Source organism: Xyrauchen texanus, chromosome 26 (genome assembly GCF_025860055.1).
Source record: "Xyrauchen texanus isolate HMW12.3.18 chromosome 26, RBS_HiC_50CHRs, whole genome shotgun sequence".
Classification (NCBI taxonomy): Eukaryota; Metazoa; Chordata; class Actinopteri; order Cypriniformes; family Catostomidae; genus Xyrauchen; species Xyrauchen texanus.
This window is the reverse complement of record NC_068301.1, coordinates 39,040,903-39,067,043: the sequence shown is the minus strand read 5'-3', so window position 1 is coordinate 39,067,043 and position 26,141 is coordinate 39,040,903. Positions and strand designations below refer to the sequence as shown.

General features: G+C 38.2%; 1 protein-coding gene across 1 annotated transcript; it reads left to right on the top strand.

Annotated features, from left to right (window-relative positions):
• Positions 1–599: 599 nt before the first annotated feature.
• LOC127620017 (nuclear inhibitor of protein phosphatase 1-like) lies at positions 600–25,534 on the top strand. The gene is made up of 7 exons (XM_052093082.1): positions 600–649; positions 1,162–1,222; positions 1,594–1,747; positions 4,659–4,876; positions 14,439–14,583; positions 14,838–14,902; positions 21,651–25,534. Exons 1-7 carry the CDS (start codon positions 600–602, stop codon positions 22,014–22,016), a joined length of 1,059 nt encoding a protein of 352 aa, XP_051949042.1. The 3' UTR covers positions 22,017–25,534.
• Positions 25,535–26,141: the final 607 nt, after the last annotated feature.

Sequence of the window (26,141 nt, the reverse complement as noted above, 5' to 3'; positions counted from 1 at the left end):
AAAAATTATGACAGTAATAAAATTGTACCATGATTCTTTTCTGTTAGTGCAATGTGCCTTTTAGGAGCACACTCTTTAAATAAATATTCCAGGTTCACTACAAGTCAGCTCAATCAACATCATTTTTTGGGCACAATGTTGATACCACAAAAATGTATTTTGAACTTTTTTTTTTTACTCTTAGTGCAAGGACTGTCAACAGTTCCTTCAGTAAACCCAACAAAGGTTTCGAGGCTCTTGAAACATATTTTTAAGTTCCTTGAGCAGCACATAAATATAATATATTTGGCTCTTTTAAAGGGTGTTTGGAGGATCTCCAGAGGGTTCCACCTGTGTGGGCAGCTGAAGAAGCCTAAATGGTGCTCGAGTATCGTTTACATTCTGTATAACAAACATTCCATTTAGTCCCTATTAATCATAAAAGAAAAGAGGACATAAAAGTTTAAGGTATAATTATAAAAAAGAATGCAAAACGCTGTTTCAAATAGTTAGCTTAGCACATGAACTGCATGAGATGTCCATTGCGGATTTGAAACTACAGATCCCATAATCCTTAGCGACTTCCGCAATTTTCCCAGCATTCCGCGTCACGGTGCAAAATGGCGGTGAGCGTAAGCACAGACATTGCTGGCTTTGACTGTCCGTCATGGTGAGTCGAGGAATTTATCACTATATTATTATACTGAAAAAAGTACTGCATGCATGTGTGTGGAACTGATAAATGAATAATGACCGCACGAATATAATTATTGTGTATAGGCGTGTACAGTAACTTAATACACACCTGCAATAAAAGCATGCATGGCTCATTCATTTATTACTTCATATATTCTGTTAAGAATTTGTCTTCGGTCTCTCTTTTTTATATCAGATTTATAATATATTTTCAGGTATATTTAAGTGGTGCTTTGTGGATTCCATTATTTAGTGTTATACATGAACAAACATTAATCATTATGACTGATCTGATTTTATTTAATAGTAATATTCTCATTTACAGGAAGCATTTTCAACGAAGCCTTAATACAAACCATTACTGAATGTTACTGTGAAATGCACACCTCTGTTTTTGCATGGTGCACGTTTATGGCGTATCCTAATAGTCAGCATATTAATTAAATGAATTAATTGTTTTATTATGTGTATTTAATGTTATCTCAGGGCGGGAAAGCCTCCACCTGGCCTCCATCTGGATGTGGTTAAAGGAGACAAATTAATAGAGGTAAGACTTGTTTAAATGAACAGTGATGGAAAGTAGTCATTTCATATGGGGAGCTTTTTGACCCTTGCACTTTGACCTAACACTGCTTTAGGTATGTTTGGAATATAAAACCAGCATACTGCTTACTTTTCAGGTACTGCATATAATAATGATAAAAAATATTAAAGAATCCAAAATCTATTATTTGACATGTATATTTATATAATAAAATGTCTTAACCTTTGGCTGATCGATCAGATAATGTGTCAAATAAAAGATGTTGCTTGTTGCTCTGAAGTTTATGTCTGTGAATAAAGAAATAAGCTGTATTGAAATACGCCAATGTTGTGTCATAAACAATAACCCAGGTATTACACTCTTATGGTCCGCAGAAACTGATCATCGATGAAAAGAAGTTCTATCTGTTTGGGAGGAATCCTGATCACTGTGACTTCACAATAGACCATCAGTCCTGCTCGCGTGTTCATGCGGCGCTGGTTTACCATAGACACCTCAAGAGAGTCTTTCTCATCGACCTGAACAGCAGTGAGTGCAGCTCTGCAGAACTATTACAAAAAACACATTTATTATTTGTTTGCTCTTTTCAAATCAGACATGATTTGACAAGGAAGACATATTTATTGTAGATGAGCAATAGCTGTGGAGTTTTTTTTTCTCCATTATATTTTTCTAGGTGAATCTCAGGAACCCTGTTAAGAACATGTTTGGATCATTTCATCCCAAGATCGAAAATAACAAAAATACTAAATGATATGGTGCATAAAAGAAAAAGAAGCCTTAATTTAGGATCATTACGATTTTTTACGATGGGACATTATTTTTGATCTCTGATATTATGATGTATAAATACTTGATAGTTTAAATATTATTTTATACTTTCCTGCATTACAGTAACAACATTAACTTTTCTACATTACGGTAATTAGAATTGGGGGGTGAAATGCTAACTGAAATGAAAAATGATCAAAATGATAATGTCTATTTAAGGAAGTTAAACTCAATCAAAAGCATTTGTGACAATGTTGATTAACACACACAAAAAAGACGTCCCTTGTTTATAAAAAGAAGCAAAAATGTAAGTTACAGTTTATGTCACTTACAATGGAAGTGAATTGGGCCAGTACATAAACATTAACATACAGTGAGGAAAATAAGTATTTGAACACCCTGCTATTTTGCAAGTTCTCCCACTTAGAAATCATGGAGGGGTCTGAAATTGTCATCGTAGGTGCATGTCCACTGTGAGAGACATAATCTAAAAAAAAAAATCCAGAAATCACAATGTATGATTTTTTAACTATTTATTTGTATGATACAGCTGCAAATAAGTATTTGAACACCTGAGAAAATCAATGTTAATATTTGGTACAGTAGCCTTTGTTTGCAATTACAGAGGTCAAACGTTTCCTGTAGTTTTTCACCAGGTTTGCACACACTGCAGGAGGGATTTTGGTCCACTCCTCCACACAGATCTTCTCTAGATCAGTCAGGTTTCTGGGCTGTCGCTGAGAAACACGGAGTTTGAGCTCCCTCCAAAGATTCTCTATTGGGTATAGGTCTGGAGACTGGCTAGGCCACGCCAGAACCTTGATATGCTTCTTACAGAGCCACTCCTTGGTTATCCTGGCTGTGTGCTTCGGGTCATTGTCATGTTGGAAGACCCAGCCTCGACCCATCTTCAATGCTCTAACTGAGGGAAGGAGGTTGTTCCCCAAAATCACGCAATACATGGCCCCGGTCATCCTCTCCTTAATACAATGCAGTCGCCCTGTCCCATGTGCAGAAAAACACCCCCAAAGCATGATGCTACCACCCCCATGCTTCACAGTAGGGATGGTGTTCTTGGGATGGTACTCATCATTCTTCTTCCTCCAAACACGGTTAGTGGAATTATGACCAAAAAGTTCTATTTTGGTCTCATCTGACCACATGACTTTCTCCCATGACTCCTGGATCATCCAAATGGTCATTGGCAAACTTAAGACGGGCCTTGACATGTGCTGGTTTAAGCAGGGGAACCTTCCGTGCCATGCATGATTTCAAACCATGACGTCTTAGTGTATTACCAACAGTAACCTTGGAAACGGTGGTCCCAGCTCTTTTCAGGTCATTGACCAGCTCCTCCCGTGTAGTTCTGGGCTGATTTCTCACCTTTCTTAGGATCATTGAGACCCCACGAGGTGAGATCTTGCATGGAGCCCCAGTCCGAGGGAGATTGACAGTCATGTTTAGCTTCTTCCATTTTCTAATGATTGCTCCAACAGTGGACCTTTTTTCACCAAGCTGCTTGGCAATTTCCCCGTAGCCCTTTCCAGCCTTGTGGAGGTGTACAATTTTGTCTCTAGTGTCTTTGGACAGCTCTTTGGTCTTGGCCATGTTAGTAGCTGGATTCTTACTGATTGTATGGGGTGGACAGGTGTCTTTATGCAGCTAACGACCTCAAACAGGTGCATCTAATTTAGGATAATAAATGGAGTGGAGGTGGACATTTTAAAGGCAGACTAACAGGTCAATGAGGGTCAGAATTCTAGCTGATAGACAGGTGTTCAAATACTTATTTGCAGCTGTATCATACAAATAAATAGTTAAAAAATCATACATTGTGATTTCTGGATTTTTTTTTTTAGATTATGTCTCTCACAGTGGACATGCACCTACGATGACAATTTCAGACCCCTCCATGATTTCCAAGTGGGAGAACTTGCAAAATAGCAGGGTGTTCAAATACTTATTTTCCTCACTGTACATTGCCATTTTTTCATTTTCCTGGTCAATGACTGTATTATACTCTTTGCTAGCCAGGATAGTGTGCGGGAAAATACTCCGGAACCCAGATGGCTGAAGAGTGGGCGGTCACTGTTGAGCTCCTTAGCCACAAAACATAAGCATTATAGGTGCTAACTTGATTTTTATGTGATAAAATCGCTTCCGATCCTTATCTGTATAAAGTTATATCCAGTAACAGGGTTTTGTTCTCATTTGTTTTCATTAAGCAATTTTATCACACTGAAATCATCTTAACATGTATGTTTGTGTTTTCTTGAGGCTATACTTTTAAAACGATGCATATTTAGCATTTATGGACTGGCCACATTTACTTCCATTGTACAAACAAAGGAGGCACGTCAAAATTTTGTGGTAATCAACTTTGTCACAAATGCTGTTAATTGAGCTTAACTGAACAGTTATGTGGTCCTTAAAACAGGCATAATTTATTTAATAAAATATCAAATTTCTTATATCTTTGTTTTGATTTTGGTATGAAATATGACCTGCACATGTTCTTGACAGGTTACATAAGATTCACCCAGATACCGTTGAAGTGCAGTGCTAATTAGGACCGAATCATTCAACATTGATTTAGTAATGCTTGATATTTAAAGTACATGTGAAGCATTGGTTCTGTTTTCATGATCTACATCTCTCTTCATTGCAGCCCATGGCACATTTCTGGGCAGAATTCGCCTTGAGCCTCAAAAACCACAGCAGGTGCCAATCGACTCGACCATGTCGTTTGGAGCATCGACACGAGTGTACACACTGAGAGAGAAACCACAGACGCAGAGTAACTCTGCTGCAGGAGACAGTAAAGGAGTGGAGGATGAGGAGCTCAAGGGATTACTGGGACTGCCAGAGGAAGAAACAGAGCTTGAGGTGCGTGTGTGTGTGTGTGTGTGTGTGTGTGTGTGTGTGTGTGTGTGTGCGAGTATTAATGGGCTAACAGACCATCTGATGCATTGTAGTAGGTGGTAGGTAGGGCTTGCACAGCTATTTATTTTTACTGTTTGACTAGTCATTCAGAAAATTAGTGGACTACCCGGCACGACAATGGTTACTTTTTGTAAATTAAAAAACCATACAGCAGGGCTGTACAGTGTGCATTTTTCTAGCATTTGTGATTCAATTAAATAAAATGTTTTACATTATATAACATTTGATTATATATTTGGTTGAAGTCAGAAGTTTACATACACCTTAGCCAAATACATTTAAACTTAGTTTTTCACAATCTCTGACATATAATCGTAGAAAACATTCCCTGTCTAAGGTCATCTCACTACTTTACTGTTATTCTGATATTTCACATTCTTAAAATAGAGAGAATTATTTATTTCAGCTTATATTTCTTTCATCACATTCCCAGTGGGTCAGAAGTTTACATACACTTTGTTAGTATTTGGTAACATTGCCTTTAAATTGTTTAACTTGGTTCAAATGTTTTGGGTATCCTTCCACAAGCTTCTCACAATAAGTTGCTGGAATTTTGACCCATTCCTCCAGACAGAACTGGTGTAACTGAGTCAGGTTTGCAGGCCTCATTGCTCGTACATGCTTTTTCAGTTCTGCCCACATATTTTCTATCGGATAGAGGTCAGGGCTTTGTGATGTCCACTCCAATACCTTGACTTGGTTGTCCTTAAGCCATTCTGCTACAACTTTGGTGGTCATTGTCCATTTGGAAGACCCATTTGTGACCGAGCTTTAACTTCCTGGCTGATGTTTTCAACTTCTTCGCTGATGTCTTGATGTTGCTTCAATATATCCACATAATTTTCTTTCCTCATGATGTCATCTATTTTGTAAAGTGCACCAGTCCCTCCTGCAGCAAACACCCCCACAACATGATGCTGCCCCCCCCCATGCTTCACGGTTGAGATGGTGTTCTTCGGCTTGCAAGCCTCACCCTTTTTCCTCCAAACATAACGATGGTCATTATGGCCAAAAAGTTACAAAAATTTAATCAGACCAGAGGACATTTCTCCAAAAAGTAAGATCTTTGTCCCCATGTGCACTTGCAAACTGTAGTCTGGCTTTATGGCAGTTTTGGAGCAGAGGCTTCCTTGCTGAGCAGCCTTTCAGTTTATGTTAATATAGGACATGTTTTACTGTGGATATAGATACTTGTCTAACTGTTTCCTCCAGCATCTTCACATGGTCCTTTGCTGTTGTTCTGGTATTGAATTGCACTTTTTGCACCAAACTATGTTAATATCTTGGAGACCGAATGCATCTCCTTCCTGAGTGGTATGGTGCCTGCGTGGTCCCATAATGATTATACAGATGAATGTGGTACCAGACTTGTGGAGTTCCACAATTTGTTTTCTGAGGTCTGAAAAATGCAGCTGATTTCTTTTGTTTTTCACATGATGTCAAGCAGAGGCACGGAGTTTGATGGTAGGCCTTAAAATAAATCCACAGGTACACCTCCAATTGACTCCAATTAGCCTTTCAGAAGCTAATTCTCTAAAGGCTTGACATTTTTTGGAATTTTCCAAGCTGCTTAACAGCACTGTTAACTTGTGTGGGAAGTCTGTGTAAATTTCTGACCCACTGGAATTGTGATATAGTTAATTAAAAGTGAAACAATCGGTCTGTAAACAATTGTTGGAAAAATTACGTGTGTCATGCACAAAGTAGATGTCCTAAATTACTTGCTAAAAATATCGTGGTTAAAAAATAAGTTTTAATGACTACAACCTAAGTGTGTGTAAATTTATGACTTGAGCTGTGTGTGTGTGTATATATATATATATATATACATACATGCATACATACATAAACAGTCAGGTCCATAAATATTGGGACATCGACACAATTCTAATCTTTTTGGCTCTATACACCACCACAATGGATTTGAAATGAAACGAACAAGATGTGCTTTAACTGCAGACTTTCAGCTTTAATTTGAGGGTATTTACATCCAAATCAGGTGAACGGTGTAGGAATTACAACAGTTTGTATATGTGCCTCCCTCTTTTTAAGGGACCAAAAGTAATGGGACAATTGGCTGCTCAGCTGTTCCATGGCCAGGTGTGTGTTATTCCCTCATTATCCCATTTACAAGGAGCAGATAAAAGGTCCAGAGTTCATTTCAAGTGTGCTATTTGCATTTGGAATCTGTTGCTGTCAGCTCTCAATATAAGATCCAAAGAGCTGTCACTATCAGTGAAGCAAGCCATCATTAGGCTGAAAAATCAAAACAAACCCATCAGAGAGATAGCAAAAACATTAGGTGTGGCCAAATCAACTGTTTGGAACATTCTTAAAAAGAAAGAATGCACTGGTGAGCTCAGCAACACCAAAAGACCCGGAAGACCATGGAAAACAACTGTGGTGGATGACCGAAGAATTCTTTCCCTGGTGAAGAAAACACCCTTCACAACAGTTGGCCAGATCAAGAACACTCTCCAGGAGGTAGGTGTATGTGTGTCAAAGTCAACAATCAAGAGAAGACTTCACCAGAGTGAATACAGAGGGTTCACCACAAGATATAAACCATTGGTGAGCCTCAAAAACAGGAAGGCTAGATTAGAGTTTGCCAAACAACATCTAAAAAAGCCTTCACAGTTCTGGAACAACATCCTATGGACAGATGAGACAAAGATCAACTTGTACCAGAGTGTTGGGAAGAGAAGAGTATGGAGAAGGAAAGGAACTGCTCATGATCAAAAGCATACCACCTCATCAGTGAAGCATGGTGGTGGTAGTGTCATGGCGTGGGCATGCATGGCTGCCAATGGAACTGGTTCTCTTGTATTTATTGATGATGTGACTGCTGACAAAAGCAGCAGGATGAATTCTGAAGTGTTTCGGACAATATTATCTGCTCATATTCAGCCAAATGCTTCAGAACTCATTGGACGGCTTCACAGTACAGATGGACAATGACCCGAAGCATACTGCGAAAGCAACCAAAGAGTTTTTTAAGGGAAAGAAGTGGAATGTTATGCAATGGCCAAATCAATCACCTGACCTGAATCCGATTGAGCATGCATTTCACTTGCTGAAGAAAAACTGAAGGGAAAATGCCCCAAGAACAAGCAGGAACTGAATACAGTTGCAGTAGAGGCCTGGCAGAGCATCACCAGGGATGAAACCCAGCGTCTGGTGATGTCTATGCGTTCCAGACTTCAGGCTGTAATTGACTGCAAAGGATTTGCAACCAAGTATTAAAAAGTGAAAGTTTGATTTAAAATTGTTAATCTGTCCCATTACTTTTGGTCCCTTAAAAAGTGGGAGGCACATATACAAACTGTTGTAATTCCTACACCGTTCACCTGATTTGGATGTAAATACCCTCAAATTAAAGCTGAAAGTCTGCAGTTAAAGCACATCTTGTTCGTTTCATTTCAAATCCATTGTGGTGGTGTATAGAACCAAAAAGATTAGAATTGTCGATGTCCCAATATTTATGGGTGGGTGTGTGTGTGATATATATATATATATATATATTACACACACACACCGATCAGGCACATTAAAACCACCTCCCCGATATTGCGTAGGTTCCCCTCATTCTGCCAAAACAGCACCAACCCGCATCTTGGAATAGCATTCTGAGGTTCTACACTTCTCAGCACAGTTGTACAGAGTGGTTATCTGAGTTACTGAAGACTTTGTCAGTTCGAACCAGTCTTGCCATTCTCTGTTGACATCATGCATCAAGGCATTTCCGTCCACAGATCTGCCTGTCTGGCACCAACAATCATGCCATGGTCCAAATCACTGTGATTACATTTTCCCATTGTGATGGTTGATATGAACCTTATCTGAAGCTCCGGACATGTATCCACATAATTTTAGTCACTGCACTGCTGCCACATGATTGGCTGATTAGATAATCGCATGGAAGAATGTTGGTGCCAGATGGGCTGGTTTGAGTATTTCTGTAACTGCTGATCTCCTGGAATTTTCACACACTCTAGAGTTTACTCAGAATGCTGCCAAAAACAAAAAACATTCAAATACAATTGTAGTGAGCAGAAATTAATCTCGGAATGCACAACATGTCGAACCTTGAGGCGGATGGGCTACAACAGAAGAAGACCACGCCGAGTTCCACTTCTGTCAGCCAAGAACAGAAAGCTGAGGCTGCAATGACCCAATCATGTGTACCTCAGCAGAAATCCATATTCATCAGACCAGGCAATGTTTTTCCAGTCTTTTAACTGTGCATTCTGTTCTTGGCCGACAGAAGTGGAACCCGGCGTGGTCTTCTACTGTTGTTGCCCATCCGCCTGAAGGTTCCACATGTTGTGCATTCCGAGATGATATTCTGCTCACTGCAATTGTACAGAGGGGTTTTCCGGAGTTTCTGTGTCCTTTCTGTCAGCTCAAACCAGTCTGGCCTTTCTCTATTGACTAGGGCTGTATTCAACCAAAGAAAATCTTGGTCGACTGAAGTCCTGAAGTTTTCGACTAAAAATCGACTAAAATCGACTAAAAATGACGTTAGAAAAAAAACCGTTAAATTAATTAGCTGCGCACTGTGCGCAGTACTTGGTAGCCTTGATGTCCGCCTAAATGAATTATAAATAAACATAAAAAACTAGTAGGCTATTTGCAGTATATTAAACCGTTTTTGACCTAATTATTTTGCACTGAAATGAGTCTGACACATGAATCTGTCGGCTCTGACAGCGTTGCATCACGTGCACCTGCGCAATATCATAGCCTATGATTTCCGAAAATAGTAGGCCTACTATGTTGTCATGTGATATCATCACAAGAACTGTTGAGGAATATGCAACATAATTTAGACAATTATTTTTGTCATATGTTATAATAAGAAGTTATAACTGTCAGACACTATCATTTTTCAGAGACACGAATAGACTATTAACTTAAAGCTTTTACTCTTAATAAACACAAAAGGCACATCCACTTTAATAAAAAAAATAATATTTATTAAACAAACCAGATCAAGAGCAGAAACGAAATAAAGTGCATAACTGAAAAATAAAGCATCTTAGGCTCAAAACTAACACAAAGTGGGCACAGCGCAATTGCGCGTTAGGCTCCAAATTAAAAATAATGATAATAATAAAATGCCCAAATCCAATAAATAATACTAGAAATAAATTTGCAGTTTGCACAATAATAAAAGGGAACCATACAAGTAAAGTAGGCTACAACATGTTATTCAGCCAAATTTTAAACGAAACAAAATAAATAAAGTGCATATACAACAACAAGGTATGTGAACTCAGAACAAATAGGCCTACAAAAATAAATAAATCAAATGCCCAAATCCACAAGTATTTCAAATAAATGTGCAAAATTGTTATTAATGTCCAAAACGAAATAAAGTGCATAACAGAAAAATAAAGCATAGGCTCAAAACTAAAACAAACAGTGGGCACAGCGCAATTGCGCGTTAGGCTACAAAAAAATAAATAAAAATAAGTGCCCAAATCCAACAATACTTTAAATAAATGTGCAACATTAAAAAATGTATTAATGTTCAAAACGAAATAATGTAAAAACAATGAAATAAAACAAATGGCTACTCACTCACAGGGAGTACACTTCAATCAGTGTCCACTCCAAACTTTTTTGTGTTGTGTGCGAGAAACACAAGCATATCCACGTTCTTTGGAAGGAGACAGCTTCTTGCTTTATTGACAATAAATCCCGCCTTGGAGAAAATGTGTTCAGAAGGCGTGGATGTTGCAGGGATACAGAGCAGTCGCTTTGCAACTCGGGCCAGGTTCGGGTATCTGTCTTGGTTTTTTTTCCACCACCCCAATGGTCCGGAGTCGATTTTGGTTCTGTCCTGAAGATAGTTTTTAATTTCTTCTGTCACTGTGCTTCTCCCACCTGATTCTCTAGAAACCTCGTCGTCCTCATCTTCGCACAACAGCATAGCAATCTCCTTCTCTTTGTCGTTTTTCTGCTTTTTTGACATGTTGCTCCTCCTCACTTCCAGGTTCACCTGTGCCTGTGACTGCGCTCACTGCGCTGAGTGCACTCAGTCGTTCTGCTAGCTGTGCAACTACTGTATAGGCCTCGTCTCGTTTGGCATCATCCAGAAAAGACAGCTGCTTAAAACGAGGGTCTACTACTGCAGCTGTAATGTATACACTGTTAGTCATCATCATTCGGTTTTTAAACTCCCTCCTACTGTAAATTTCTTCGACCAGCTTGCTTTTAATTTTTTTGGTAATGGGGCTGTCATCATCCGCGATGGCCAGGTGACGTTTCTTTAAGTTTGCCAGCATGGGTACTGTTGCAGACAGGGACACGTTGTCCTCTTCAGACAGCAGCTCGGTCAGGGTTGTCATCGGTTTCAGCACATTTTTAATGTCCTCTACCGCATTCCAGTGTGCTGTGGTAAGGTCCAGTGTACTGCTGTCGCTCTTCTTTGTAAAGTTTGGGTCAGACAGCACTGCGGTAATGGGCCAGCGTTGCTCCAGCAGTCGCTCCAACATCGAAAATGTTGAGTTCCAACGTGTAGACACATCCTGAATTAGTTCATGCTGAGGGACGTTTTGCTGCTCCTGCTTTTGTTTTAGCCCAGTTTTTGCTTTGTGCCCCTTTTTGAAATGTCCCACCAGATGACGTGATGCAGCCACGGCACGACAAATTGGATCTTGTTTGAGTGCAGCGTTAATACAGAGCTGCAAAGTGTGCCCGGCGCACCTGACGCCCTGCATCTCTGGCCATTTATGTGATTCCTTTAGTGTTTCCACACAGAGTGCCATATTAGCCGCGTTGTCACATACAATAGAAATTCTCTTTGCTTCTTGAATTCCAAATGAATCAGCAACTTCAGATAGTCAGCGCAGCAATGTTTATTCCCGTGTGCGCCTCTTCTATTTGTTTTGTCTCAAGCACAAGACTCTGTGCTTTCCAGTCTCCATCAATGAAATGGGCAGTCACTGTCATATAGGACTCCATTCTAAGAGATGTCCACATATCTGTGGTCAAGCTCAGTGCCTCGCTGTGTTGTATTAACTCTGAAACTTTCTCTTTGAGTCCCGCATATTTTGCGGTTAGTGCATGCATGATTGTGTGGCGTATTGGCAGTGTATATCCAGGTTCCAAAACTTTTAACAGGTTCTTAAAACCTTGGCCCTCCACAACAGCAATGGGCCTCATATCCTGAGCAATAAAGTTAACAATTCCTTCCGTGATTTTATTTTTCCGTTTGGATGATAAAGGAGGCTTAAAATCCAGCGTGGTGTGGGAAGGGGATACTACCGTCATTGCGGATGGGTGCGCCTGCAGTTATAAAACGATTATTACACTAAAACATTGAAATATGCCAATTCTGATATTTTCATATAACGTTAGCCTACTCAAAACTTGTCTGCGTTAGGGCAACCTAACGCAGACAAGTGAGCTTACCGCTTTTAGATGATACGACATATTTGTCGTCGAGCTGTGGAAGGCAAACTGTTTCTTGCAAACTTTGCATTCTACCTTTTTCCCGTCAATTTTGACAAAATGCTGCCACACTGTCGACATGTTGGACGAGGACTGACTAATATAATACAATAAATAATATTCCGCATATAGCCTATCTACCGCTCTTCTCCAGTGTGTTGGGCTAATCCAAAAAAAGTGAAAACAAGGGGAGTGTTCTGAAGACAGACTGTTACCTGTGTAACAGGGGTACTCTGAAAACCCCCCCATTAGCAGTTAGTGCTTTCCACCTGATGAAATGAGCGCGCCTCAGCGCGGCAAAACTGATGAAATGAACGCGGCAAAAAATCGACCAATCAGAATTTTGGTCGAACCAGAACGTATCGACCAATTAATCGACTAATCGACTAGGACAATACAGCCCTACTATTGACCTCATCAACAAGGCATTTCCATACACAGAACTGTCACTCACTGGTTGTTTTTTGTTTTTGGCACCATTCTGAGTAAATTCTAGAGACTGTTGTGTGTGAAAATCCCAGGAGATCAGCAGTTACAGAAATACTCAAACCAGCCCGTCTGACACCAACAATCATGCCACAGTCCAAATCACTGAGATCACATTTTTTTTCCCATTCTAATGGTTGATGTGAATATTAACTGAAGCTCCTGACCTATATCTGCATGATTTTATGCATTGCACTGCTGCCTCATGATTGGCTGATTACTGTAGATAATCACATAAATAAATAGGTGTACAGATGTTCCTAATAAAGTGTTTGGTGAGTGTATATACAGTTGTGACCTGGAGGAGGGCGGGTCCGGGCCGTGACTATGCACACTCGGAGCCCAATTGGGCTAATCAGCCGAGGAGAGGGATAAATGCAGCGGAATACAGCAGTTTGGGAGAGAGAGAGCTACACGCAGCTGCAGTGTGTGTGTTTGTGTTCTGTGTCTTTTTGTTTAAGTTCTTCTAAATATTATTTTGACTGTTCAGCTGGTTCCCAGACACGCCGTCGCCTGGCCCTCAATCACTCCACCCTCTGGCAGATGACAGCCGCTCCCCTTGAGGACTGGAGCCAGTTCTCCGACCCCTGGTAGATGAAACGCCCTACGCGTTTTGGCGACTGGTAGGGAACTCCTCCGCTCCAGGCGGCCGGCAGCAAGCCCCCCCTTCCCTTGCGGATGGCGGCCGTGGCTGCTACTATGGGTGAATTGCAGTGGCGAGTACTCCCCGACAATATAATGCCAATATAACAAGGTAAGGATGGCATAGGAGGAGGTGGGAACCGGCTGAACAGTCAAAATAACATTTAATTCAACAAAAAGACACAAAACACAAACACACACACACGCAGCTGCATGAGGCTCTCTTTTTTCCTGAACTGCTGCGTTCCGCTGTATTTATCCTTCTCCTCGGCTGATTAGCCCTCTTCCTCATCATAACTGTATACAGAATAAATATAATTCATATACATTGTGTTGTTGTGCCAGAGAAGTACAGCATTGACTAGGCAATACACAACTTTTTTAACAAACTCATACCATCACATGCTAATGCAGTTTGCTTCAAACATGCTTTGTAAATGCAAAGCTCTCCAGGTTCACTTTTTTTTATTTTCATGTTATTCCAAATATATTCGTCTGTTACAGTTTACTAAACATAATAATGGCATATAAAAACACTTAGACACAGTTTTTGGACAGAGAATTCTTCCTCCTGATGTCATCATGTATAGAACAAATGCAACTTAAGTCATGTGACCCACTACTAGTTCAAACAGATCAGGTTTTCTGCAAATCTAATTGACTAGTCCGTGTAACCACTCATTTTGAGTAGTGTCCCTGAATGTGCTTGTTTGTTAGTCCTGTTTGTGAGGTTCATGGCATGGAGTATTGAGAAGGTAATAAAGAATGTTTCTTTATACAATAATTAGAAAGTAAACAAAAATTCCTTGAGCACAACTGCACATCTCAAAAGAGAAAGAAAAATGACCCCACTGAAAAAGTATGTGTGAACTCAAAGCAGAGTGGACATCCATTAATCTGATGTATTCATTTGACACAGAACCTGACAGAGTTCAACACAGCTCATAACAAGCGCATCTCCACGCTCACCATCGAGGAGGGAAACCTGGAGATCCAGAGACCCAAGAGGAGGAGGAGGAGCTCACGAGTGTCCTTCAGTGAAGAGGAGGAGATAATCAACCCTGGTACACTACACACACTAACCAGATGAGCATACAGGAGCAGTACACTTTAAAAAAATATAGTTGCTAACATCCTTTACATGTACAAGTGTCTACTGAATGTGCTAAATAATATACAGTATGTACTGTGCTCTATGGTAGTATTCCGATGGAAGTCTCCCATCTTTCTGCTATTACTCCATATTCCTACAGTCTCTGCTCATTCTTTGTCATGTTGTGTCTCATAGCAGTGTTCAGTAGTTTTTCTCTTTTCACAGAGGACGTCGACCCCTCTGTAGGGCGCTTCAGAAACATGGTGCAGACAGCTGTGGTCCCCATTAAGGTAAAATCATTGGCCTCCTCCATTGTTTCACAGTGTCTGCATTGATTTTAATGGATTTGAGAACTGCCGTTCTCGCGATACAATTAAAGTTCTTTGTTGCATAGCTCACAAACAGGAAATTGTATAATGTGGGAATAATGGTTTCTAAAAGGCTGCCTCAGTAACGTAATTTCTCGCTCCTAATGTATAGATACTATCTCCTGCCCTTACCTGTCTGCACTCAGGCCTCTGGACATTTTTCTTTGCTGTAGTCTTCCTGTTCAATGAGCGTGATTCAACTCCATGTACAGAACTATGAATATGAATCATTACAAATGTAATTCATGATGTGATTCCAATTCCACATAGCAGTTCTGGATCTTTAAGGATTCCATTAATGATTCTTTTAGTACATTCAAGGAATCACTAAATAATTGATAGATTTTGTATATACACGCATGCTAAACAAAAAGACTGTTTGGTAATCAGTAAATGTTACGGCCCCTAACTTGTCTGTTTGCGCATGTCTGTAAGTTAGGTAGGCCTGTTTGTTTTTGTATTTATTACAAACCCGAACATGACCCAAACTCGAAGTCATACTTGGAAAAACTGACCCGGCTGTTTCGGGTTACAGACCTCTATTCAGGTTCAAGTGAAATGTTCATTTCAGGGTTCTTAAAGTCATGGAAAACCTGGAGATATTTGTGCTCTCTAGCGACGTCTGTGGTTGCGGAAATGCAATTGGCGGAAGAGCACTTTACATATGTCGTGTTTCGAAACTACTGCTCTGGCGGATGAATCTCATGATTTGAGTTTATTGCCTGTGTGTGATCATGACAGGAAGATATTCAGAGCCGGATTCACAACGGGCTACTTTCATGTTGCTATTATTATGTTAAACGATTAAACATTTAAAAATGAAATATTGCTTGCTTTGATGAAGATAAATAATTATATATTTTTATATATTATTAATAATAATTTACATATTTTGAATTAATTGTAAACGTTTCTGACATTACATTCGAAACACTTTTACATAGAGAACACTGCTGAACCACCACCAGTTACAAGAATATTTTAATGATTATATTAGGTGTTTTATCAACTATAAATATTTGTATTGGATTATAAATTTAAGAGATGAAACTTGTAATACTGCTGATTTGAGTTCTTAATTTAAGACTTCATTATTTTGACATTATTAGTCTTGTCAAGTAAGTCAATGATGAAAATGTTACTTGACGGTGGTTTTTTGATTTTGTCAACGATAACGACGAAGAGATGGAAAAAGGCGCATCATGAAGATTATTAAATGATTTTATTAAACCATACTGTTGATGAAAATGAGGATAAAAATTATACTGCAAGATATAAATAGAAGAAATTTCTTGACAATCTGTATAGAAGATATTAAATATGGATTAATCTAATTGTAACGCTTGAGCTGCATGTTGAACGCAAATTGAACCACTTTAAAATGGGGTAAATACAGTGCATCCAGAAAGTATTCACAGCGCTTCACTTTTTCCACATTTTGTTATGTTACAGCCTTATTCCAAAATGGATTAAATTCATTATTTTCCTCAAAATTCTGCAAACAATACTCCATAATGACAACATGAAAGAAGTTTGTTTGAAATCTTTGCAAATTTATTACAAATAAAATAAAAAAAAATCACATGCACTTAAGTATTCACAGCCTTTGCCATGACACTCAAAATTGAGCTCAGGTGCATCCTGTTTCCACTGATCATCCTTCAGATGTTTCTATAACTTGATTGGAGTCCACCTGTGGTAAATTCAGTTGATTGGACATGATTTGGAAAGGCACACACCTGTCTATATACGGTCCCACAGTTAACAGTGCATGTCAGAGCACAAACCGAGCCATGAAGTGAAAGGAATTGTCTGTAGACCTCCGAGACAGGATTGTATCGAGGCACAGATCTGGAGAAGGGTACAGAAAAATGCCTGCAGCATTGAAGGTCCCAATGAGCACCGTGGCCTCCATCCGTAAATGGAAGAAGTTTGGAAACACCAGGACTCTTCCTAGAGCTGGCCACCCGGCCAAACTGAGCAATCGGGGAGAAGGGCCTTAGTCAGGGAGGTGACCAAGAACTCGATGGTCACTCTGACAGAGCTCCAGCATTTCTCTGTGGAGAGAGGAGAACCTTCCAGAAGAACAACCATCTCTGCAGCACTCCACCAATCAGGCCTGTATGGTAGAGTGGCCATAGCCACTCCTCAGTAAAAGGCACATGACAGCCCTCCTGGAGTTTGCCAAAATGCACCTGAAGGACTCTTAGACCATGAGAAACAAAATTATCTGGTCTGATGAAACAAAGATTGAATTATTTGGCCTGAATGGCAAGCGTCATGTCTGGAGGAAACCAGGCACCGCTCATCACCTGGCTAATACCATCCCTAGCATCATGCTGTGGGGATGTTTTTCACATTTACATTTTACATTTATGCATTTGACAGATGCTTTTATCCAAAGCGACTTACAGAGCCCTTATTACAGGGACAATCCCCCCGGAACAACCTGGAGTTAAGTGTCTTGCTTAAGGACACAATGGTGGTGGCTGTGGGGATCAAACCAGCGACCTTCTGATTAATAGTTTACCAGTTATGTGGCTTAGACCACTACACCACCACCACTCCACAGTGGCAGGAACTGGGAGACTAGTCAGGATCGAAGGAAAGATGAATGCAGCAATGTACAGAGACATCCTTGATGAAAACCTGCTCCAGAGCGCTCTGGACCTCAGACTGGGGCAAAGGTTCATCTTCCAACAGGACAACGACCCTAAGCACACAGCCAAGATAACAGAGGAGTGGCTACGGGACAACTCTGTGAATGTCCTTGAGTGGCCCGACCAGACCCCAGACTTGAATCCGAGTGAACATCTCTGGAGAGATCTGAAAATGGTGCTCCCCATCCAACCTGATGGAGCTTGAGAGGTCCTGCAAAGAAGAATGGGAGAAACTGCCCAAAAATAGGTGTGCCAAGCTTGTAGCATCATACACACAAAGATTTGACGCTGTAATTGCTGCCAAAGGTGCTTCAACAAAGTATTGAGCAAAGGCTGTACATGATTTTTTTGTATTTTTTATAAATTTGCAAAGATTTCAAACAAACTTCTTTCATGTTGTTATTATGGGGTATTGTTTGTAGAAGTTTTAGGAAAATAATGAATTTAATCCATTTTGGAATAAGGCTGTAACATAACAAAATGTGGAAAAAGTGAAGCGCTGTGAATATTTTCCGGATGCACTACCTCATTCAAATGCATCCTATTTATATATCCACAACATTTATGGAACAACTTGCATCTATACAGTGAAGCGACATGTACGTCAGAATATGTGTTGTGTAACTTGCGTTGTGAATACGCAGTTTCCATAAGAAACACACTACATGCAATGTATATCTTTTCACAGAAAATTTATAATTCTTTAAATCATGAATAATTCAGAATACAGGTTAACTTCTAAAAAGTGGCTAATTCTTCAGTCTATTCATTATTATTTCAGGAGCTCATGTTTTTCACAAGGACAGTATGTACATTTATACTCTGTTTAATACATGTTTATATTAGACATTTTTTATAATTTATTTCTAAATATTTGAATAATTTATTTTTTTCAATTTGATAATTGAAAAAAAATTGTTCAGTTGGCATGTCATCAAATAAAATATATTGTTTTCATTTACTAAAATTGTAATTTTTGTAAAACTGACTAAAATGAATTAATATCACATGATGAAATTGACTATTTTTAAAGGACATTTTTGTCAAAAACTAAAACAGTTACTAAAAACTGAACACGGCAGTTGATAAAGCAAGTGAAACTGTAGGCCTAATAACTGTAAAATAAAAACATAAAATGAGCAATAATGGGGATAAAATATACTTTATTAAACATGAAAATAATATGTACAAGTCAATTTCAGAAGTCATACGTATAAATGTACAGTATCTTCCCTTGTAAATGGATCGCGATTGGTAAACACACGAGTAATGTTCAATTCATAAAAGCATGACAACACTACCAGAGAACATACTGTATCCAATTCAAAGCATTAAAGGAGTTACAGAACTTTGCCAAACGGATAACAGCTAAACATCCATCCAGACTGCAGTGATGCTGTCCTGAACTGTGTAAATGTCACTGAACTGAACAGTGTAGTTTCTCCAGCCGGAACACGAGACAGCCGGTACTTCTGTCCTGTGTTTACGGATATGATGTAATGACGCAAGGATGAACGTCAAAATATAAATTATTTTCATAGGCTTACTGTAGTAAATCAGGGGTAAGATAAGGACAATGTTTTGAACATTGATTGTTAATGTACTCAAACAATAATGGCAATTTGTTCATTTTTTAATAAACAAAATCTTATGTAGTGCAGCATTCAAATAATTTTTCAAGACTGGAAAAGCTATAGAAACTTAAAAAAAAAAATAGTGCTGTTGATTTAAAGCAATATTTCAGTACAATTTATACAAAAACCCATCACACATTAAAAATGAAAGCAATTAATCATGTCCCCAGAGTGTAATTCAAGTTTGGAGTACCAACTTTTTCTCCAGGGGGCAGTAAGCCAAACTCCAGCTATATACACAGACTTCGTTTAACTTGACTCGGTGACCTAAAAGCGTAGGTTTTATAATGCGATGGAATCAAGATGAATTTAATTAAGAAATGGATTACTGTGAAATGTGGGATAATGATAGTCTCATGTTTAATAATATGGAAATAAACAATATATTGGATTCTAAAGCCACTTTTTGTATTGTCTTTTTGGTTACACATTACAATAATTCCATTCATTACCATTAGTTAATGCATTGGGTATAATGAACAAACAATAAACAATTTTTTTACAGCATTGTTTCGCCTTTGTTAATATTAGTTAATGAACATACTTAATAATAATTTGTTAATTGTTAGTTCATGTAAGTTTATAGTGCATTAACTAATGATGATATACTAGGCTGTCAATTTAACCTGTTAATTTAGCACGATTACATTTATTAAAAATAAAGTGTAAAAAAAAAAAATGACAGCATGAAGAAAAATCGCATGCCCCCGGACCATAATAAGGAAGATTCCTGAGAAACGCAAGCTTGTAGTACCACCCCTGTTTACTCCAGAGAGCAGTAAGTGAAACTTCAGCTGTGTGGCAATGTGCAGTTTATACAGTGAAGAAAACAACATTCAGCAGAACAACGCAAACATGCATTACATTCTTGCACTCAAAACACTTGGAGCGCAAATTCGAACTAAGAGATCTCAAAATTTGTTTAAAGATTGAGTATTAAAATGTATTTAACTTGACACAGTGACCTAAACATTTATGTTTATAATGCAATTCACCTGGAACGCTACACAAGCATGTCTGACGCAGCTGTTCATTGACGGTCTCTTAAACAAGCCCTCATAATAAATCTCCAACTGATTGACAAATTCACTTGTGAAATGGATTGATGTGAACTGTAAGACAATGATTGACTTATGATCAATAATATGGTAGTAAACAATACATTGTATTCTAAAGCCACTTTTTGTATTGTCTTATTAATGATGAACTCTTCTGCCACAAGAATGTAATGCATTATAATTATCTGAATATTTTATATATAAATATATATTATTATATATTTTTGATATATTTAAAGATAACTATGTATAATTATTTCATCATTATGTACTGAATTATTGTTATATGAGGGGCTTTCTCAGTAAATATTTGTATATGCGATTAATCGCGATTAATTCATTGGGACACCATGTAATTAATTCGATTTAAAAGTTTAAGCTATTGACAGCCCTATAACAAACACAACTTTTGATTTAAGAAATGTATTAGTATATTTTCATAGTATTGTTCATTGTTAGTTCATGTTAACTAATGTTAAAAAATAGAACCTTAGTGTAAAGTGTTAACGTCTTTTTGCCTGCTTTAATGCATTTTAATTATCTGTATTATTATTATTTATAATGATTTAAATATAAGTATTTTAAATTCTTTTAATAATTATAAATTTAATTATTGTTATTTGAGGGGCTTTCTTAGCAAATATATATATACGATTAATTGGATTAATTAGCATACCATGAAATTAATTTGACAAAGTTTTAATTGATTGACAGCCCTAAAAAAAACTTAAACCCCTGACATATTATAATGTATATGATAGTCTAGTTATACTTAACTCAAATATTTTATTCAGCTACATCTTGCAAGCAAAGTTTCATTTTACACAAGAGCAAATCTTTTTGGTGAGATAATTGGTTCTTTTGAATGAGTTGGCCAAATCGGTTCACAAATCTTAAAGATTCATTACTGAACTCTTCTGAATCAAAATTGATAAAAAAAATCCTTATCCAGCAATCACCAATGACTGGAAAGCTCTTGGGAAATAATTTGTCTAAAAATATTGGAACTCCAACCGCTCCAACTGACACTCTTGTCAACTTGACCAATTCATTAAAAATAACCGGCTCATAAGAGTAATTTGTTTGCGAATCATATTGCACTGGTCATGTTGTATGCTGCTTGTTAAATGCAACCATTAAACACAACACAATATAAAAGTATTGTTTATATAAAAACATTATTTCACAGCATCCAGCATTGGGGAATGAAAGGAGATGTTTTATAACTGTTAACAAAACTTGATGTCATGAAAAAAATTGCAAGAACTGGTTTTTGATTCCCTACTAAAATACTGTCTCACTCACGTATTTACCACAGAAGAAGAAACTGGAGGCTCATGGTACATTGGGACTGGACGACATCATAGCACGCCGGCTACAGAACTTCCCTCTCAGCGCTGGGCTCTACGGCGACTTGCCGCCCACCAGTCATGAGGCAGGTGTACAAGGGGGTGGAGCTCAGGGTGGCGGGTCTTCTGCCATGTTGGGCGGGATGCCTCTGCCCTTCCCCAACCCTGCCCCAGAGGTCGATCTCTTGCCCGCCACAGTGCAGCCCCCTGCTATGCTCAATCCCACCCCCGCTCCCGGACCCTACTCGGCTGAACCCCTCAATGAGCCACGCAAGAAAAAATATGCAAAGGAGGCGTGGCCTGGCAAAAAGCCCACTCCCTCCCTGCTGATTTAACATGTTTAACTGTAAAACAGGATAGCCAGAGCCTATAGACAATAAAGTTGAAGATGACTATTTCAAAAATCTGCTCTGGAGATTGGAGTACTTCTTATTTGAGGATATTGTTTCCATGCAACATATTTTTAACAGATTAGGTACTTAAACTGTTACAGGATAAGGCATTACAGTAGAAGTTTTGGAAAGGTGAGTCACCTGCAATGGACACTACAAAAACTGTGGCTGTTTCTGGAATTTGGTGAATTACTCAAGTTTAAGTATTTCACCCCAAAATCAGAAGAAAAGAAAAATAAGAAATTATATTTTGCATGAAGAAAATAAATCTTATGTTATGTTGGATTTTTTGCAGTTCAACATTATTTTCATAATAATTAAGCACATATCCCTCAATACTTAACGCTTCACAATAAGGTTTGCTCAGTGGTTCAGTGGTTAGCAATCGCCTCACAGCAAGAGAACTGCATGTTCTTCCCGTGTTTGCGTGAGTTTCCTCCTGGTGCTCTGGTTTCCCCCACAAGTCCAAAAACATGCAGTTTAAGTGAATTGGAGACTCTAAATTGCCCTGTAGGTGTGAGTGAGAGTCCCCCAGCCACTGGGGGTTTGTCAGGAAGGGCATCCAGTGTAAAACCGGTGCTCAGGCAAATATGTGGATCATGGATGGATACTACAGTTGCTGACGTAATTAAAAAACAAATGATTGAATTTAATAAAGTTAACATTAGATTATTCAGTATAAATAAACACATTTTATCAATTAACATTAAAGATTAATAAGTGCTGTTTAAAAATATAGTTCATTGTTATTTCATGTTATCTTAATGCAATAATATGTTAACAAATGGAACCTTATTGTAAAGTGTTACCTTTATTTCTTTTGATATTGGGCTAAAATATAAAACAGACTTATTGATCTTCCAAGCCTGATCTTGACCAGTTTCATGAGATTCATCCAGGAAGGATGAAGTGATGTTTGAATGAATTGCACCTCTTCGCTTGTTTCAGGCATTCCTGACCGGAACACGCTTAAAAGCTTGGACCATATTCAATAGATATCAGCAGGCGATTGAGTAAATGTATTCTCACTCACGTTAAAGAGAAAGCAGAATTTGTTGTCAGCCACACTAATGGTAAATAGCAGCCATTGCATTTTAACATTAACACGTATTTAATACTTGTTTTCAAATCCTAAGAGCTTATTCCTCTGGAAAAATGTTCACCGTTTAAGATGTTTTTGTATTAAATATTTGAAATACAAACCAAACCATTGAACTCAACCAAGTGTTACCTTACTAAACCATAATGCTGTAGGGTCAAGTAACATGTTTGTGTGTTGTTATGAGACTGAGTGTTTGTATTACACATAGGACATTTTTTAGGAAATATTTCAAAATACTGTGGCTGTGTATTGGTTTTCTAGCGAGAAATTGAAACTGAACTTCATACATCTGCTCTTATTGTGCAAAGACATAAATGAGAACGGAGCGATTTATGTAATCTGAACGCAGGGAATTGCCTTGTAATTCTAAGGCAATGTGAAATGTTTTGTTAGCATTTTATATATATTTTTTTATATCTGAATGGATCTTGCTTCCCATTGTGATTGAAAGCACACATGAAAGTGCTTAACGTGGAAAGATGAAAGGAATTCCTGTCATTGTTGGATTATTTGTCTAATAAATGGTATTCCTTACTCTCAACATGTATGTCAATGAAGTGCAGTAATAACTTGGGTTTTAATTTTCTGAAGATTTCATAAAATTTGGCCTCACTATTATGTTTTTCTCGTCCACACAAACAACATTTCCTTCCACTGAAAATGGAGACACCAAAAACACAAAAAAAAAACGGATACTTTGGGAAATCAATGACATTAAGAGACTGAAAACTTGAGATTTCAAACCTAGCAAAAATTAACTTTCTGTACCAAGTTTGTGTAGATAATCTCTTTTGCCATTTCATAACCATTAAAATATAAGAACTCCTGTATTATTAGGCATTTAGAACTGTTTTAGTAAAGAATATTCAGAAAAGAATATCCATTATCATTGGAACTAGCGTTGGGAAGTCCAACTCATTTTAGCAAACCGGTTAATTCGAACTGTTTTAATGAACAATTTTGATTAACTGATTCAGCTATTTGTTTTTTGTTCACTGTAAGCCTTAATGCTTAATGTATTTGTGTAGGCAAAAATTCAATCATACTAATTAGTTCAAATAAATTAACCTGAATGTGTATTTAGAACTTTTTTGTTTGAGTTAACAAAACTGACACCTTTTAAGTGACCTGAATTGTTTAAGTGTTTTGAGTTTAATGAACTTGGCTCTTTAAATTAACAGGAACTTAAGTTGAACTGAAACTGGGCAGGGGATTTCTATTTCCCAGCATGGGTTTTGGTGACTACCATTATGGTGAAGCTTGATCTTAGGTTGAGGACTGGTACAAGTAAAAAAAATAATCTATATTGCTTTACTTATTGAGCAATTGCTATGCTAAAGCAACCACATGTATGTTAGCTCCAATACCAACCAAGCTCTAAAAAGAGGTGTTTCCTGTAATCTCAGAACCTGTTAATATTAACTCCTCGCATGGTTCGGGACTCCGTTTAAGTCTAGACTAAAGACTCATAATTTCATCCAGGGATACACTTAATTTATCCATCAACTAATAGTTATGCTGCATTATTTGGGTCTGCCTGAATCAGAAACACTTCACATATTCTATAATCATGCTTTAAAGTGAATGGCATCTAAGCTAATATTATTCTATTTGTTTCCCTGTCTTAACCTCGGGATACATATCCTGAGGTTATCAGTGCCTGTCAGATCCAGCTCTGGACCTACTTGATGTCCAACTGCCACATGTTGCCGAGTGATTATGACTAACTGCAGCTTGTGCCAGCAAGATATCACTTCAGTCTACTATGCTGGACTTCACAGATGATGAACTGATGCAGCAAAAACCATAAGACATGGGCTACTTCACTGGCAACTGCCTAAAACCTGGACTTAAGATGAACTGCCACAAGCTTCCAGTCGAACTGCAGTGCACCTCACTGACCTCTGCCTGCATCACCTTGGTCAAAGGATGAAATGCATGGATACAAAATGAATGACCAATTAAGGCCGCCTTCAGCCATATAACAAAAGACAATGCATCTGTGTGCCGTTCCGCAGTTATTTCAGAATGGACTTTGAAGACTTTAGTCATTAATCTTACAGTTCATACAAAATCTTTTTGTTTAAACATTGACCCCTAACACTTAGTTTACTCATTTTAAACTATGACTTGCACTGCACATAAATAACGAATATTTGCATTATATTCATGATGTTAGTCAGAGGGGAACTGGCCCCCACAGTGAGTCTGGTTTCTCCCAAGGTTATTTTTCTCCATTAACCAACATCTTAGGGAGTTTTGTGTTCCTTGACACAGAAACCTTGGGACACCCTGCTCACTGGAGTTCTAAATACAAATATTATTTATTTATTTATTTTAAGGCACAATTTACATTTATGCATTTGGCAGATGCTTTTATCCAAAGCGACTTACAGTGCACTTATTACAGGGACAATACCCCCGGAGCAACCTGGAGTTAAGTGTCTTGCTCAAGGACACAATGGTGGTGGCCATGGGGATCGAACCGGTGACCTTCTGATTAACAGTTATGTGCTTTAGCCCACTATGCCACCACCATCACTCTAAGACATTACAGCTTCTTTTTCTGCCAAGCATTTCTGTAAAGCTGCTTTGAAATGATTATATGAAGTGTTATGAAAAGCACTATACAAATAAAAATGACTACTTGACCTTTCACCTTAGCGCCATCTTTTTGACATTAGACTTACCATCACTTCAATGACATGCACTGTATAAAAGCTATAAAAAAAAGCTCCTAGATCACTTCTAATTTTCGACAACTCGTGTTGTCTGGAGTTTTTTTGTCTTTTTGTCTCCTTCAATTTCTTGGAAAGGATAGCTTTTCATTGTTTTGTCAGCAAAACGATCCAAAAACACTTTAAACAACTGTACAATCCATTGAAGATACTATTACCTACAAGTAAAAAAAAAAAAAAATTATTCCATCAATTGAAATCCATCATGGCTTTTTACTGTAGACAAGA

Coding starts and splice junctions, on each gene's coding strand:
- LOC127620017 (XM_052093082.1), top strand. CDS start 600: ATGGCGGTGAGCGTAAGCACAGACATTGCTGGCTTTGACTGTCCGTCA. Junction 650..1,161: donor GGCTTTGACTGTCCGTCATG/GTGAGTCGAGGA, acceptor ATGTTATCTCAG/GGCGGGAAAGCCTCCACCTG. Junction 4,877..14,438: donor AGGAAGAAACAGAGCTTGAG/GTGCGTGTGTGT, acceptor CATTTGACACAG/AACCTGACAGAGTTCAACAC.